This window comes from Crotalus tigris, unplaced genomic scaffold (genome assembly GCF_016545835.1).
Source record: "Crotalus tigris isolate CLP2741 ecotype Arizona unplaced genomic scaffold, ASM1654583v1 scf7180000022411.5474196:2289641, whole genome shotgun sequence".
NCBI classification, from domain to species: Eukaryota; Metazoa; Chordata; class Lepidosauria; order Squamata; family Viperidae; genus Crotalus; species Crotalus tigris.
In genome coordinates, this window is record NW_024099112.1 from 1,027,974 (window position 1) to 1,042,665 (window position 14,692).

Consider the following 14,692-nt stretch of genomic DNA (forward strand, 5'->3'; position numbering starts at 1 on the left):
GTGGTCAAGCAAAGACTACATGTAATAAATGAATGAACAGACATAAATGTTTTTGTCGGTTTTCACCCTTTTTATACTCTTGTCTGTTGTTTAGGCCACCTCTATTAGTTTTGTATCTAAATTGAATGTAGATAATGTGCTGCAACGATTGCTTCAAATGATAATTATATATTTATTTCAGTTTTCAGACTCAGAATGTGCTAAAAAAGCCTTGGAACAATTAAATGGATTTGAACTGGCAGGTAGGCCAATGAAAGTAGGACATGTGACTGAACGTACCGATGCATCCAGTGCCAGTTCATTTTTGGACAGTGATGAATTGGAAAGGACTGGAATTGATTTGGGAACAACTGGTCGTCTTCAGTTGATGGCAAGGCTTGCTGAGGGTAAGTGAATTAATGTGTACTATATGCTTCTTTTTAACCCTAACCCTAACAGTTTACGAGTTTGCATGTCATCCTTGCTTCTTTCAGTATCTGACATTGTATCATATTTTTCAGTATTTCAATGAAATGAAGAGTTTATTAATACGATTTTCATAGTAGATTTAAACACGATCACATTTATTCTCAGAACTTTATAAAATGCATGTCCTAGTTAAAAGTAGATCCAAAAATAGATTCAATGTTTTTTTTATTCCAGGTACTGGTTTACAGATTCCTCCAGCTGCCCAGCAAGCGCTGCAAATGAGTGGATCATTAGCATTTAGTGCTGTAGCAGGTAAAATTAATTTTTAAATTATTATGTGGATGTTATTCTAGAAAAATATAACTTTAAATAACAGTTTTGTGTGCTTCTTACTTGGAAGCAGGCACTCCTTTTCTAAAGTGTTTTTGTTTTGCCAGGATATACATCATGAATTTATATAACCTTTGCCCAGGTTCGCCTGGTGCACCAGTTGCGGCCTTATCTGGACCGAGAGGCTTTACTCACAGTCACTCATGCCCTCGTCACCTCAAGACTGGATTACTGTAATGCGCTCTACATGGGGCTACCCTTGAAGAGCGTTCGGAGGCTGCAGTTGGTTCAGAATGCAGCCGCGAGAGCGATTGTGGGCGCGTCAAGGTACGCCCACGTGTCACCTATCCTCTGCGAGCTGCACTGGCTTCCTGTGGGTCTCCGGACGCAATTCAAGGTGTTGGTTATCACCTTTAAAGCCCTTCATGGCATAGGGCCAGGTTACTTACAGGACCGCATACTGCCGCACAGTTCCCAGAGACCAGTGAGGTCTCATAGATTGGGCCTCCTTCAGGTCCCGTCGGCCAGACAATGTCGGCTGGCGGGTCCTCGGGGAAGGGCCTTTTCTGTGGTGGCTCCGACCTGGTGGAATCAACTTCCCCCCGAGGTTCGAACAACTTCCACCCTGCCGGCCTTTAAGAAAGCCGTTAAAACTCTCCTGTTCCGGCAGGCCTGGGGCTGATGTCCCCGGGGGGGGGGCGGGACATGATCGGACTTGCGGTATGATTGAATTATTTTATTGTCTTATTCTTGATGATTGTTTTAATTTTGTACGCCGCCCTGAGTCCTTTGGGATTGGGCGGAATATAAATAAATAAATTAAATAAAAATAAATAAATAAATAATGAAAAAGTTACTTCAGGCTAGGACAGCAGGTGGGACTGGAATTGCTGTCGCTAAGTGATGCAGTTGTAAAGCGGGATGTCCTGTGACTGTATTGCTTAGCAACAGCAGTCCCATCATTAAATAAGGACTGCACAGTTATTAATTGAAGACCTCATGTGACCATGACTTCCTGCCCATTTCTTTCTGCCCACTTTCCCATTGATTTTGCTTGTGGGAAGATAGCAGGGGATGTCAGAAATTGTGATTGTGTGACACTGGCTCACTGGTAAATGCAAGCTGGCCACTCAATGCTTGGATCACAGTCACATGACCATAGGGATACTGGTCGTGACTACTACTTGTTCAGCACCATTTAAGTTTGAACGGTCACTGAATGGCCAATGGCCATAACCAGAAGACCACCTGTACTTATCATTTTCTATCGAGTGTGAAGCCTCTTCTCAAGATGCAAGAGTATTAAAATTTTCCAATGTTCTTTTTCAGATTTACAGACAAGACTGTCTCAGCAAAGTGAAGGTGAGTTTTAATTTGAATATTGTACATCATTTAGGAATTGGTCACCATTAGCTTGCTTGCCATTTATTAGAAGTAATCTCAGAATTTCAGACATTATCTTCTATTGGATAAGAAAAGGGAAAAGCATTTATTCTACCATTTTGCCAGTTAAAGGTTACAGATATGTGAGCCTTATTTATAATTATTTATTTGTGTCTTGCCTTCATAATTTTTACAAATAACTCAAAATGGCAAATATATGCAACATATCTTCCTCCTCCTATTGTCCCAGTCACTTTGGCATATTCAGGAAAAACAGTAATAACACAACCAAACATTTGTAAGACAGCCCGTGGACCTCCACAGTAACATTGCAATATGCAAGCAGCATATCAGAATATGCCAGAGCATTACTGCAATCACTTGACCCTGAAACCCATAAACTGAAACTTGTGTAAACTGAAATCTTTACATGTCATCAAGAATGAGCCATCAAAGGTAGAAGCAAATGTCTGGGTTATATATCTGGTAGTACATAATCAGACAGAATGCCAACTACATTAAAAAATGAAAACACACAACTGAAGCAAAAAGCCAGGATCAGAAATATCTGACTACTTGCTTATTACTTTTATTATTAATTAGTCAATTGAAAGCAGTTTAAATACAGTTAAATGTTAATGACAGCTTCATATTATCCTAGTTTGATCTATTAGAAGACTTCTCAGTTGGACGATCTTAACGGGGTTGGACTAGATGACCTCCAAGGTCCCTTCCAACTTTACTATTATTATTATTATTATTATTATTATTATTATTATTATTATTATTATTATTACTATTACTATTACTATTATTACTATAAACTTGATCCTGCTGGTAACAGACAAGCTTAATCCTTGGAGAAAATAACCCAATAGTTTCTTTGGAGGAAATAAAACAGTTGAATGCAAGATATTCAGTATTTGTTTCCAAGAGTTTGCTTAAACATTTTGTTTGCCTGATCTGAGGTTAAGTACTGAATTGGTAAGCCCTATTGTAAAATATTTTTGATATATGTGATATACTGATCTGTTGCTCTAAAGTATTATTTTGGATAATCTGCCAGATTAGAAAACATCCTCCACCAACAATTTCAATCTTTAATTATAGAACACTTTTGTATAGGATAGGCCTGTTTCAGGTCTAACTGACGAATCTTGAGTATACTTGTCCCATTCCCAGATTTGTGATTGAGTAAGGGGCTTTTAGTAGATTCTGTAATTCTGCAATTTACATTAATACTGGTGCTTTTTGCCTTATGAACCTTTAATATAATACTCAGTGAGTCTGCAGACTTATAATTCGTTAACTTAAATAAACATTTTGGATTGGCCTTGATCCACACTGAATTTTTGAAAAAAACTTGTCTATGTTACTAAAAGCCACCCCTAATTATGGGGAGGAATTTTATGGGCTACCCATCAGTCACCTATTCCCTCAAAATGAACCATATATATGTAAATGGGAAAATGTAGAAACAATTGACTACACAAAAACAGCAGAACGGCTAGAGCAGTGGTTCCCAACCTTTTTAATGCCGCGACCCCCCCCAACCGGTTGTAAGTCGAGGACTACTCAACCGGTCGTAAGTCGAGGACTACTCAACTGGTGCAGCACCGTTTGCAGAATGGGATTTTTGGCAGGCTCAGCAGGGCAGAGAGCCCGGACAATTCCTATTGGCTTTTGAAAGCCAATAGAATTAGACTCTATTCAAGAGAGTCTATTCTATTGACTTTCAAAAGCCAATAGAATAAAAGGGAGTAGCACAGCTAAGGAAAAGGGGGAAAAAATGGCGGACTGCGTTGTTTGGTGACCCCCGTGAAATGGCCGTTCGACCCCAAATGGGGTCCCAACCCACAGGTTGAGAACCACTGGGCTAGGGAATTCCTTTTGGGAGGCAGTGCCTTCACTGATACTATTTTTGCCTTTTGAGTTAATAGACTTCTTTCATGGTTAGCTTATGGATTCAGAATGAAAATCTTTGCTTATGAGGAATTGCATTTCATAACAGAATTATACTGTATATTATAATAATATATTTTTAAAGCTGATAGGTAAACCAAAATAAAAATAACTGAAAAGTCATGCTATGTTTTCTTCTTCAGTCTTAGCTGCAGCTGCTTCTGTACAACCACTTGCAACACAATGCTTTCAACTGTCCAATATGTTTAATCCCCAAACGTAAGTTAACCTGATGTAGTTTTCTAAAAATTTTCTCTATTTGGTATAAAGGCATAGGTTTATTGCCTTCTTAACTTATTCTGCAGTGAAGAAGAAGCTGGCTGGGATACAGAAATTAAAGATGATGTGATTGAAGAATGTAACAAGCATGGAGGTGTTGTCCACATTTATGTAGACAAAAATTCAACTCAGGTATGCTTTTAAAATCATATCTAATAGCATTATGCTCAGGCCCTTTAAAGTTTTATAAAAGTGTTCATACTATTAATATATCCAATATATAGATTCATTTTTCACTGTTATTTGACTAAAGTATTCTAACATGAAGTGACACAAACATTTGCTTGTGTTTTTTGCTACTTCAATATGAAACAATTCCCATTTCTAATAATTAAAAATTCAAGACACAAATATAAAATAGCATGCAACAAAATATCATTATGACTGCCACATCCTCTCAGGATTGGGAACAGTGAAAGCATACATTGATTACATCTACAAAAGCCTTCCAGATGGAGAGATAACAGAGTTATAAGCCCTGTATAGTTTTATAGTGATAACTAGCACCTTGAATTGCATCTGGAAGTTTACTTGACAACTAATTAGCTCTCCCAAGGGTAGCATAAGTACAGCCTGGGCCACACAGTATGTGTCTGCTGCATTTTGAATCATTTGTAGCTATTGAATAATCATCAATGGCAACCCATGTAGACTGAATTGCAAAAATCTAGATATGAAGAAGTCATGACTGTCAACAAACCTCTAATTTTAGGAAAAGCTGCCATAAATCCAGAGATTTGACCATGGCTTCCACCTAATCTGCCAGTAGGAGCTGTGAGTCCAGGAGAACATTGGATGACAAGTCTTCTTGTAATAACGGAGCATGACTCTATCTAGAAGTCAGAGTCAAAGCTTTTGAATCAACAGCCACTCTAAGCCTGTTTCTTCCCAACCAGTATCTAACTACTTTCAGGCACAAGATAGAATTTTATTCACATCTAATGTCTAGCTTGGAGCAGAGATGTATGTCTAGGGATCATCAATGTACTGACAGCATCTCATCCTGTACTGTTGGATATCCCAAAAGTCCTTTTTCAAAAAGCAGCTGGACTTCTTTGTGTTTTGTTGAAGATGTTTTGCTTCTCATCCAAGAAACTTCAGTTCTGAAGAATCTTGGATTAGAAGCGAAGCCTCTTCAAGGAAAAGTCCAATTGCCTATTGAAAAAGAACCTTTGGGACAACCATGATATGGATGACTGAGAATCTCCATAGGCACATACTGGTGGATAATTTTTCCCAACAGCTTCATGTAAATATTGAATAGTAAAGATAATTTACTATCAATAGTATATATTAAATAAAAAGCCACACTTCGTAATTCTTCATTTTGGAGTGCCCTGGGGGTATGATCTTTCCTTCCCTCACTGACTGGAACAACCCACTCAAGAGAAGAACCACTGCAACATATGCCTTAAAATCTAAGTGCTCACAGTTGATGGTACCAACAGCTGTTAAAAGGTTCAACAGAACCAGATCATACTTCCTCTATATAGGTCCTACCACTAGTCATTCAAAAGAGCAACTTATATCCAGACCTGAATCCTGATTGATAGGAGTCTACATAATCTCCTCATTGTAATTTATGTCCTTCCACCTTTTGTTGAAAATTTCCATATTAAGGAAGGGTTGAGCAGATCAGTATACCAAAAGAGTTTGGGTAAAGGAAAGAGATATTCAGGAAGATATCCACTAAACCGTGGCTTTGGGTTTTAGGGCCTTCTGTGTTTGGGGACTTACCATCATCAGTGCCAGAGGGTGTTGCCCTGTCCAAACAGACCTAGGGCACAATCTGGGAGTTCTACTGGTCTCACAATTCCTGTTTGAAGAATTGGGCATCAGTTGTGCCCATTCCTAGATCAGGAGGCTCTAGTCTCAAGCCTCACCATGTTTCCCTGAAAATAAGACCCGGTCTTATTCTTTTTTTGCCTCCAAAAGAAGCACCAGGTCTTATTTTGGGGGGATACCTTACCTGCTTAGGTCAGCTGTAGCCAGGCCTTCCACACCCTAACACCTGCCTTGCCGGCCCAGTTCTTCTGCGGCCGCTTGCCACCACTTGCATGCGTCCCCCCCCCCCGGCCTCCGTTTCGTCATCAGAGGCCTTCTGGAAAGGCTGGGGGGGGGGTCGTGGAGTTTGTCTATCTGGAGTTTGTTTCTTGGCTACAGAGACTCACCCTGGTCATCTCCTACAGCAGTGGTTCTCAACCTTTTTAATGCCGCGACCCCCAACCGGTCGTAAGTCGAGGACTTTCCCTGCCCGGGAGCGCTGCACATACGTGGTACCGCCCCCTGCGCTGGCCAAGGCCTAGCTGGCAAGGGGCAGCAACGGCGCAGGGCGACCACCGGCTGGGCCACCAGCTGGCCCAACCCAGGCAGGTAAGGCGCCCGCCAGGCCCCATGCGCACCAGAAACCCTTCCTGCACCCGCCGCTGCCCCGCTAGCCTTACCTTGGCCATTGCCCGTTCAGGGCAGCGGCAGGCAGGCCCAGGCACTCCTGGGCGGCCGCAGCAGCAACACCACAGGGTGACCACCAGCTGGCCCAGCGCAGGCAGGCAATGCACCCGCCAGGCCCCACGCGTGCCAGAAACCCTCCCTGCGCCCGCCGCTGCCCCGCTAGCCTTATCTTGGCTGCCGCCCATTTGGGGTGGCGGCAGGCAGGCCCAGGTGCTCCTGGGCAGCCATGGCAAGCGGCAGTGACGGCGCAGGGCGACCACCGGCTGGGCCACCAGCTGGCCCAGCCCAGGCAGGTAAGGCACCCGCCGGGCCCCATGTGCGCCCGAAACCCTCCCTGCACTCGCCCACCTCCCACCCCTGGCCCTCTTTTACTTACTTTTAGTAGTTGCTCAGCAGGGAAGGAAGCTTTCCTTGCAGCACCGTTTGCAGACTGGGGCTTTTGGCGGTCTCAGCAGGGCAGAGACAGCCTTGACAATTCCTATTGGCTTTTGAAAGCCAATAGAATTAGACTCTATTCAAGAGAGTCTATTCTATTGGCTTTCGAACGCCAATAGAATAGAGTCTCTTGAATAAAGTCTATTCTATTGGCTTTCAAAAGCCAATAGAATAAGAGGAAGTAGCACAGCTAAAGAAAAGTGGGAAAAAATGGGGGGGGGAATAGCGGACAGCCTTGTTTGGCGACCCCTGTGAAATGGTCGTTCGACCCCAAATGGGGTCACGACCCACAGGTTGAGAACCGCTGTCCTACAGATATACTCTTACATTTCTTTGCTTTCACCTTAGTCAAAAATTTTTGCCAATTGTTTTAACCTTTACTGATTTAACACATTTTTTTTAAATTAAGCAATTAGCAAAGTCAAAGTATTATAATAATAATAATAAAGTTGGAAGGGACCTTGGAGGTCCATCTAGTCTAACCCCCTGCTCAGACAGGAAACCCTATACCATTTCAGACAAATGGCTGTCCAGTCTCTTCTTAAAAACTTCCAGTGTTGGAGCATTCACCGCTTCTGGAGGCAGGTTGTTCCACTGGTTAATTGTTCTAACTGCCAGGAAGTTTCCCCTTAGTTCTAGGTTGCTTTTCTCTGGTTAGTTTCCATCCATTGCTTCTTGTCCTGCCTTCAGGCGCTTTGGAAAATAGCTTGACTCCCTCTTCTTTGTGGCAGCCCATGAGATATTGGAACACTGCTATCATGTCCCCCCTCGTCCTTCTCTTCATTAAACTAGACATACCCAATTCCAGCAACTGTTCCTTATATGTTTTAGCCTCCAGTCCTCTAATCATCTTTGTTGCTCTTCTCTGTACCCTTTCTAGAGTCTCAACATATTTTTACCAATTGATTTTTTTCTTAAAATTTCTATGCCAGTATCTGTTGGTTTGCAAATAAAAAGATCAATTAAATATGTTTGTCTAAGCATTTAGATAGAGAACAGCAACTAGTTGAAGAAAATAGATTACTAGGTAGAATGAATCTATATTGTACTAGGTTAAAGGCATTGTAGGGCAAAACATTTTGAACCAAGATACCTTACGTGGGCTAACTTACCTATGAAATCCAGAACCCATGATTCCCATGAAATTTAAATTTTATAAATTTTACATTGTTTTAAAGCATTTTATGACATAGTACAAAATGTCATAAAACGTTTCCTGTGATCAACTGCTGAAGCATGACTGCTATACAATTCAACATGGGCTACTTTCCAAGTGGAAGCCTATTGTCTGTCATCTAGATATGGAGAGAGGACATCAACAGCATTGCTTAGTTCACCAGGATGAAGATATATAACTGGATAACATGAGCATACTGATGTTAGTTCACTTCATGGTGGCATGATCTCACCAGGCTGAGATGATAGACTAGATTCTTGTGAACACTTCATCAGGACAAGGGGGATAGTATCTGCTGTGACATTACTGAAGGCATTGAGGAAATGGTTAATGGGCTGTCTAGTAAATACTGTTTTTTTTTTTAATACTTCAGGGCAACGTATATGTCAAATGCCCTTCAATAGCTGCAGCAATTGCAGCCGTCAATGCATTACATGGAAGATGGTTTGCAGGTAAGTCGATATTTACTATTTTGTTATAATATAACTAATAGATATGAATTAGGGATGGAAAATTGGCTCTTCCAGATGCATCTTCCATCCTCCCATCAGTATTTGCCCTACTATCACCAACTCATTTGGGCCGGGAGTGGGAGTCTATAGGAAAAGGTGCTCTTAACTGGTGAATGCTTCTTAAAATGATGTAAAAGTATATTCCTCAAATTTGGTTTTCAGTATTTTCAACTCTTAACCATATAGCAACTAACACATGTACTACTGTCAGGAGCCAATGGAAGTTGCATTTCAAAACAAAGGAAAACTTTTTTTAATAAACATAAAAGATTATTTGATGTGATTTCTGCTAGGGGTTAATTTAAGAGATGATAAGTTGAAAATTCCAAATTTAGGAGTTAACAAAAGTAATAAGGAATTGATTTGAAGAGTATCTTTGATTGTGCCTATTTTGTATAATGAAACCATTTCTTGTTTGTGACAAATTGCCCCAAGGAAATTTAGTCGATAAGGCAGATGTTTCTCATTTTACATTTGGCTGACACTTGGAGAAACACATGAAATCTGCTTGCTAATTCCAGAGTTCTGCACAAGGGCACAGCAACATTACCTACTGACCAGTGTGACCTACGTTATCTTTGCCATACTTAGTGCAAATTGATTTATCTTTATGGATGGGAATCAAATGTCCAATTGTTACAAGCATTATAAAATTCTTTAATTATCCTATGTGACATTTTATCTCCTGAGGGATTGCTTTTTAAATAAATGTTTCATATTGGGTCTTGTGACTGTAATAAACATATTGAATATGTTTTGGTTGTAGTTGAGTCATACTGAATGATGGATATTCATTGTAGGAATGAAATGTGAGTTATCTAAAATGAATTAAAGCTGGAAGCTATTTCCTATATTTTAACGGCATTGTACTTTGTCCTATTAGATGTGAAGACACTTTGTTTTCTTCTTTTACAGGTAAAATGATCACAGCAGCATACGTTCCTCTTCCGACGTACCATAATCTTTTCCCAGATTCTATGACCGCAACCCAGCTCTTGGTTCCAACTCGGCGATGAAGAAGGATTGAGTCAGTTTTGTACATAGCTATTTTTGAACGAAGACTTGAGTTACCTTTATTTAGATGAAAACAAAAGGAAAAAGATGTAAAGTCCTTTTGTGTACATTTCCTGTTACCTTAAAGAAATATATATAATAAGCAGGAATGCTGTAATTATTCTCATGATTAGCATTCCCACTGTAAACAAAGCTGACTACTTGTTCTGCCTTGTAATTCTTGTACATTTAGACTTTTGGCTAAAGTATGGTGTAGGAACAGACATAGGTTATAGAAAAGTTTTTTTTCTGTAAAAGATGGAGAAGACATTTTTAATGTTTTGCGAGCCTTTTAATGCAGAAATTGCATTTTACATTTATTAAAATGAATATGCTCTGCTAAAGGTTAAAATAGATTTAACTGGACATATTTGGTGTGTTTTGTATGGATTGAAATTTGAAGAGGCTACTGAATGATTTTCAGTCATCTGATCTGCCCAAGTAATGTTGAACAGCTGGAAAGATTGAGAAGATTAGAAGATTTTATTTCTAGATGGTAACTTTTGATTGTCTCTGTAAAAGTTTCTTGTAAATAAGGTGTAAGGTGTGTTTAGAATTCCAAACAAAGCTATCTCTGCATTTCCAGATTAAAGTTCCAATGATTGCAGGGAATGTACTTAATTAAAAGTTGAAGTAGGAAATGCAGGAATATATTTTGTCTGGTTGCATATAATCTCTGCTCTTTTTTAAGCTCTGTGAGCTCTGAAATATATTTTTGGGTTACTTCAGTGTGTTTGAAAAAAACAGCTTAATATTTCTATCAACAAACAACTTTCATATTGCAACAATCTTTGTAAGAACCACTCAAATAAAATTCTCTCAAAGGCCTCCAGAAGAATTATTTTTTATAAAACTGAAGATTAACTTTAATCAACATTAAATCTCTTTAGGTGAGCCACAAGCCTGATTTGTAATTTACGTTTACAGAATGAATCAGCAGCATAGTTAAATTTTAGAACAATCCTTATGCTTAACAGAAACATCTCCTACATATATTTCCTTATTAGTCTTTTCAAATATCTGTTTTAGGAAGTTGAACAATTACAGTTTTCAAGATATAGGGGGGGAAAACTTGCATATTTTTATGGCCGGTTGAATTTCCTTCTATAGCTGTTGGTCAGGTAAACTGATTTCATTTCCAAGTTGAATTTGATTTAGATGTTTTGAGTCTTAAAGAAGGAAGATTCTAGTGAATCTAAAAGTCAAAAGTTGAAAAATCCTGATTCAGAAGTTTTATTAAAAATGTTTAAAATAAGATATGCCCATGACAAAAATAATAAATTTCTGAGCTCTATTGCTATATTTTGTTTATTGCATAAGGAAGATTGCATATTTTAACTAATTACCCACTTGAATTTAAAAAAAATTATGGGGTGTCAGTATAAGAAAAATGAACATTTTGAAAAACATTTGAAACATACTTGAAATTGACAGATTTAAATTTCTGACATACTTCGCAGAATATGTCAATTATTTTTGGGGAACAACATGGAGTAAAGTGCATTATTTGTTCGAAGTTTGTTTTGGGACTGAAAATCATTTTCAGATCTCATTTTTATCCAAGAAAGTGCATATCTTACATATTTGGTGGGCAGTATTCTGTTGCTCAATTCTTGGTACAAGTTGATCATGAGCAATTGAAACTTTATATTATGTAAATAGATAGTATAGGACATGATAAAATTATTTAAACAGGTTTACCACCAAAATTACTGCTGTGCTAAATTACAAAAAAACTAAGTTTGTTGGAAAGACTACCCAGCTTGAAGATGTATAAGAAATGTATGCAGTTATATATCCAATATTCCTGCTAGAACAGTCTGTTTCCATCGCATACCGTTGACATCCTTGCCTTGAAAACCATTGAGGCACACTATGTAACGCAAAGCTTTCTAAGAGACAGAAGAATCAATAGCTATTTTAAGACATATACAGTACTAATTTGGCCTGAGCTCATAGATACCAGTACTGTTATGAACCCGTCTCATTTTCCTTACTACCCACCAGTCAGCTCATTGCAGATACTGTAACAGCTTTGTTTTTTATGGTATAAATATTAATAGTTGTAATGACACGGAGAGATAATAAGAATTTTATTCCAATTTTCATAACCCTTCTCCTTTAACAACATATTTCTTTTATCTAACATGATTCTCCTATGTTTTTCAAATTAAGATTGTTATTTTCTGGCTCACGCCCATAGTTTTGTAAATACTTCTCCTATTTGTATAGTTCAGTAATAAGTTTATTGAAAGTCACATGCTTGCCAGAAATGAAGAATAATTTTTAGATAGTGGGCCTGAATATCATAGTGTCTGAAAAGTTGATAGAATGAGGTCTAGAGTTCCCGTGCTTTGAGCTTTGTATATACAAGAATACTGTGAATGTTGAGTTTGCTGTAATCAACTTAATATTCCTACTCCCAACTCTTTGAAAGGGAAGTATTTTTCTAAAATTGTGATCACTTATCTTGCTTTCATTTAAAAAATATTTTCATTCAGTTACAAATGTTGCTTCCTTACATCTTACTGTCTTACGACAATTATTTAATAATAAATAATTAGTAAGTTACTTATGACAGATTCGTCATTCTGGTGACTTCAAAACTAGAATGAGAACACAACAACTGGAATGGAAGACATGTATTGGGAAAACTAAATAGCAGTGGCTGATTTTCAGCAAATGTGCTGAGGACAACCTGTGCATCACTAACACAATGTTCAGACTTGCAGACTATGACATACTTGATTAAGTCATAGTATGTCAGTGTGATCTTAAAAAACATCACCATCAATCATGCTGTGCAAGATGCTGAGTGCTGGGCAGGCTAATTTAGTCACTCTTCAATCTAAACATAGTCCCTTTGCATCATAAACAACCAAAGACTGACTCATGCCACATCAGAGACCATAAGACCTACACCAAGTTCAACATTTCCAAGATGTACTCTTCAGCAATTTACTACCAATTTACCTATTCTGAAAAGTGGATGCACTTTAAAGATGTCATCACACACTGCAACAAAAGTACTTGAACTGAAAATCTAGGTATATCAAGCATGATTTGATGAAAACTATAAGACCAAGAATGAGGCCTGTGCAGATTAGTAGAATGATCCATCATTTGTCTCAAAGACATACAAGTTTAAGCACCTTCAATCCAAAGTATATGTGCTGGCGCCATGCACATGCGCAAACAGCTATGCACCCCCGTGACAGGTAGCAGCCTGTTTGCGGATGTGCAAATGAACCACGGACACCTGACCCGCGCTAGTGCCGTTTGCGCCCACACATGGGCAAATGGCCACGGGGGGGGGGCGGGAATGCACACCCACACGTGCACGCACTGGCCAGTCATCTCCGTGGCCTGCTGGCCAAGAGCCCACAGCCAGTCCCGGGCGCAGCCCATAGGTTGGGGACTCCTGCCCTAGACCTCACTGTATTGATGAGATCAAGAAAGTGATCTTGCAGCTAAACAGGACAGGTTAGCATTCCTGCTGAGATCTACAAAGCACTAACCCCAAATGCTTTGTAGATGTTTCAAGACATGGAAGGAGATGCCTACAGATCTCTATGGAGGAGATGCCTGATGACTTCCGTGATGCCCTCATTAGGGGTTTCTAAAATCATTAACCTGACAAAGGCATTTGATATTGCAATGGAGGCTTAAGGATCATCCTGAAATGTTATGAATGCCCAAGAAATTTGTTAAATCGATTCAACTATTATTCCAACGGAATGATAGGATAGGTTCTTTACAATGGTAATTGATTGGCTGTATACACCATTTCCAATGAGCCAAAACAGGATTGCCTGCTATTTCCAGTACTATTCAATCTGTTCTTTGCATGTCAGATGCTGTGCAGGATTGGTCAGTTCTCTTACTCTCACCACTCAAACACATGGATTGCAGCCAAGGTAATTAGAAGCTACAGCTGTTGGTGACCACTGGCAAGTCCTGTGCTTTGAAGTCTCCACTGGCTTTGAAGATGGGTGGCACCAAAAACTGATTTAAAACTGAATGGTGTCAAAGAATAACATCCACAGCTACTATAATAATGGACTTTCAGTGCCCCCATTCTTATACTCGTGTTTCCAGACTGAGACTGCAGAGCCACCTTTGTGCCCACAGATGAACTACACAACAGCATGTCTTCATAACGGATCTCTAATGAATTTTAGAATATTTAAAGATATATATATATCTTTATAAATATTTTAAAATTCATTTTCCAAGCCCTAGATGATAAGATGCAGAGGTTCCAATCTGCAGAATTTAGTAACAATACTTTTCTACTGTTTTCCACTGAACAGGAATAATTCCTGAAAAATGTTAATTCCCTATTACATTTGCTGCTTGAAATGATTTTATATCTGCCACTATTAAACATAGGCAGCTATATTATCTTGCCAGCCATCACACACTATATGGACATGGAGCAAGATTACTGCATTTACTATCCGCAGTAATAAAAGGAATTAAAAACGCTAGGCAAGCAACCCAACTTTTGATTAAACCATAGTAGTTGTAAGACAAGCCATAAAAATACAATTTTTGTGCTATACCCGACGTGTTTCATTTTTTACATTGAAGAAAAGTTGTTAATATTAACTTTCAAATTTATAAGCGGTAAATAAAATCTAAATATTTGCAGCTTCTTCAGCAGTCTATGGTGCTACCTGCTGAATCACTATATTCACAT

The 14,692-nt window shown here is 39.0% G+C and overlaps 1 protein-coding gene across 5 annotated transcripts in view; it reads left to right on the forward strand.

Annotated features, from left to right (window-relative positions):
* RBM39 (RNA binding motif protein 39) overlaps window positions 1-10,818 on the forward strand; it is a 31,075-nt gene extending 20,257 nt beyond the window's left edge. For all 5 annotated transcript variants that reach the window (XM_039319104.1, XM_039319105.1, XM_039319107.1 and 2 more), the window contains 7 exons: window positions 182-386; window positions 643-720; window positions 2,068-2,100; window positions 4,227-4,302; window positions 4,389-4,494; window positions 8,799-8,877; window positions 9,853-10,818. In XM_039319104.1, coding sequence (XP_039175038.1) covers window positions 182-386; window positions 643-720; window positions 2,068-2,100; window positions 4,227-4,302; window positions 4,389-4,494; window positions 8,799-8,877; window positions 9,853-9,953 — 678 coding nt within the window. In that variant the 3' untranslated portion in view covers window positions 9,954-10,818. The remainder of the gene's footprint in view (window positions 1-181; window positions 387-642; window positions 721-2,067; window positions 2,101-4,226; window positions 4,303-4,388; window positions 4,495-8,798; window positions 8,878-9,852) is intronic.
* Window positions 10,819-14,692: the final 3,874 nt, after the last annotated feature.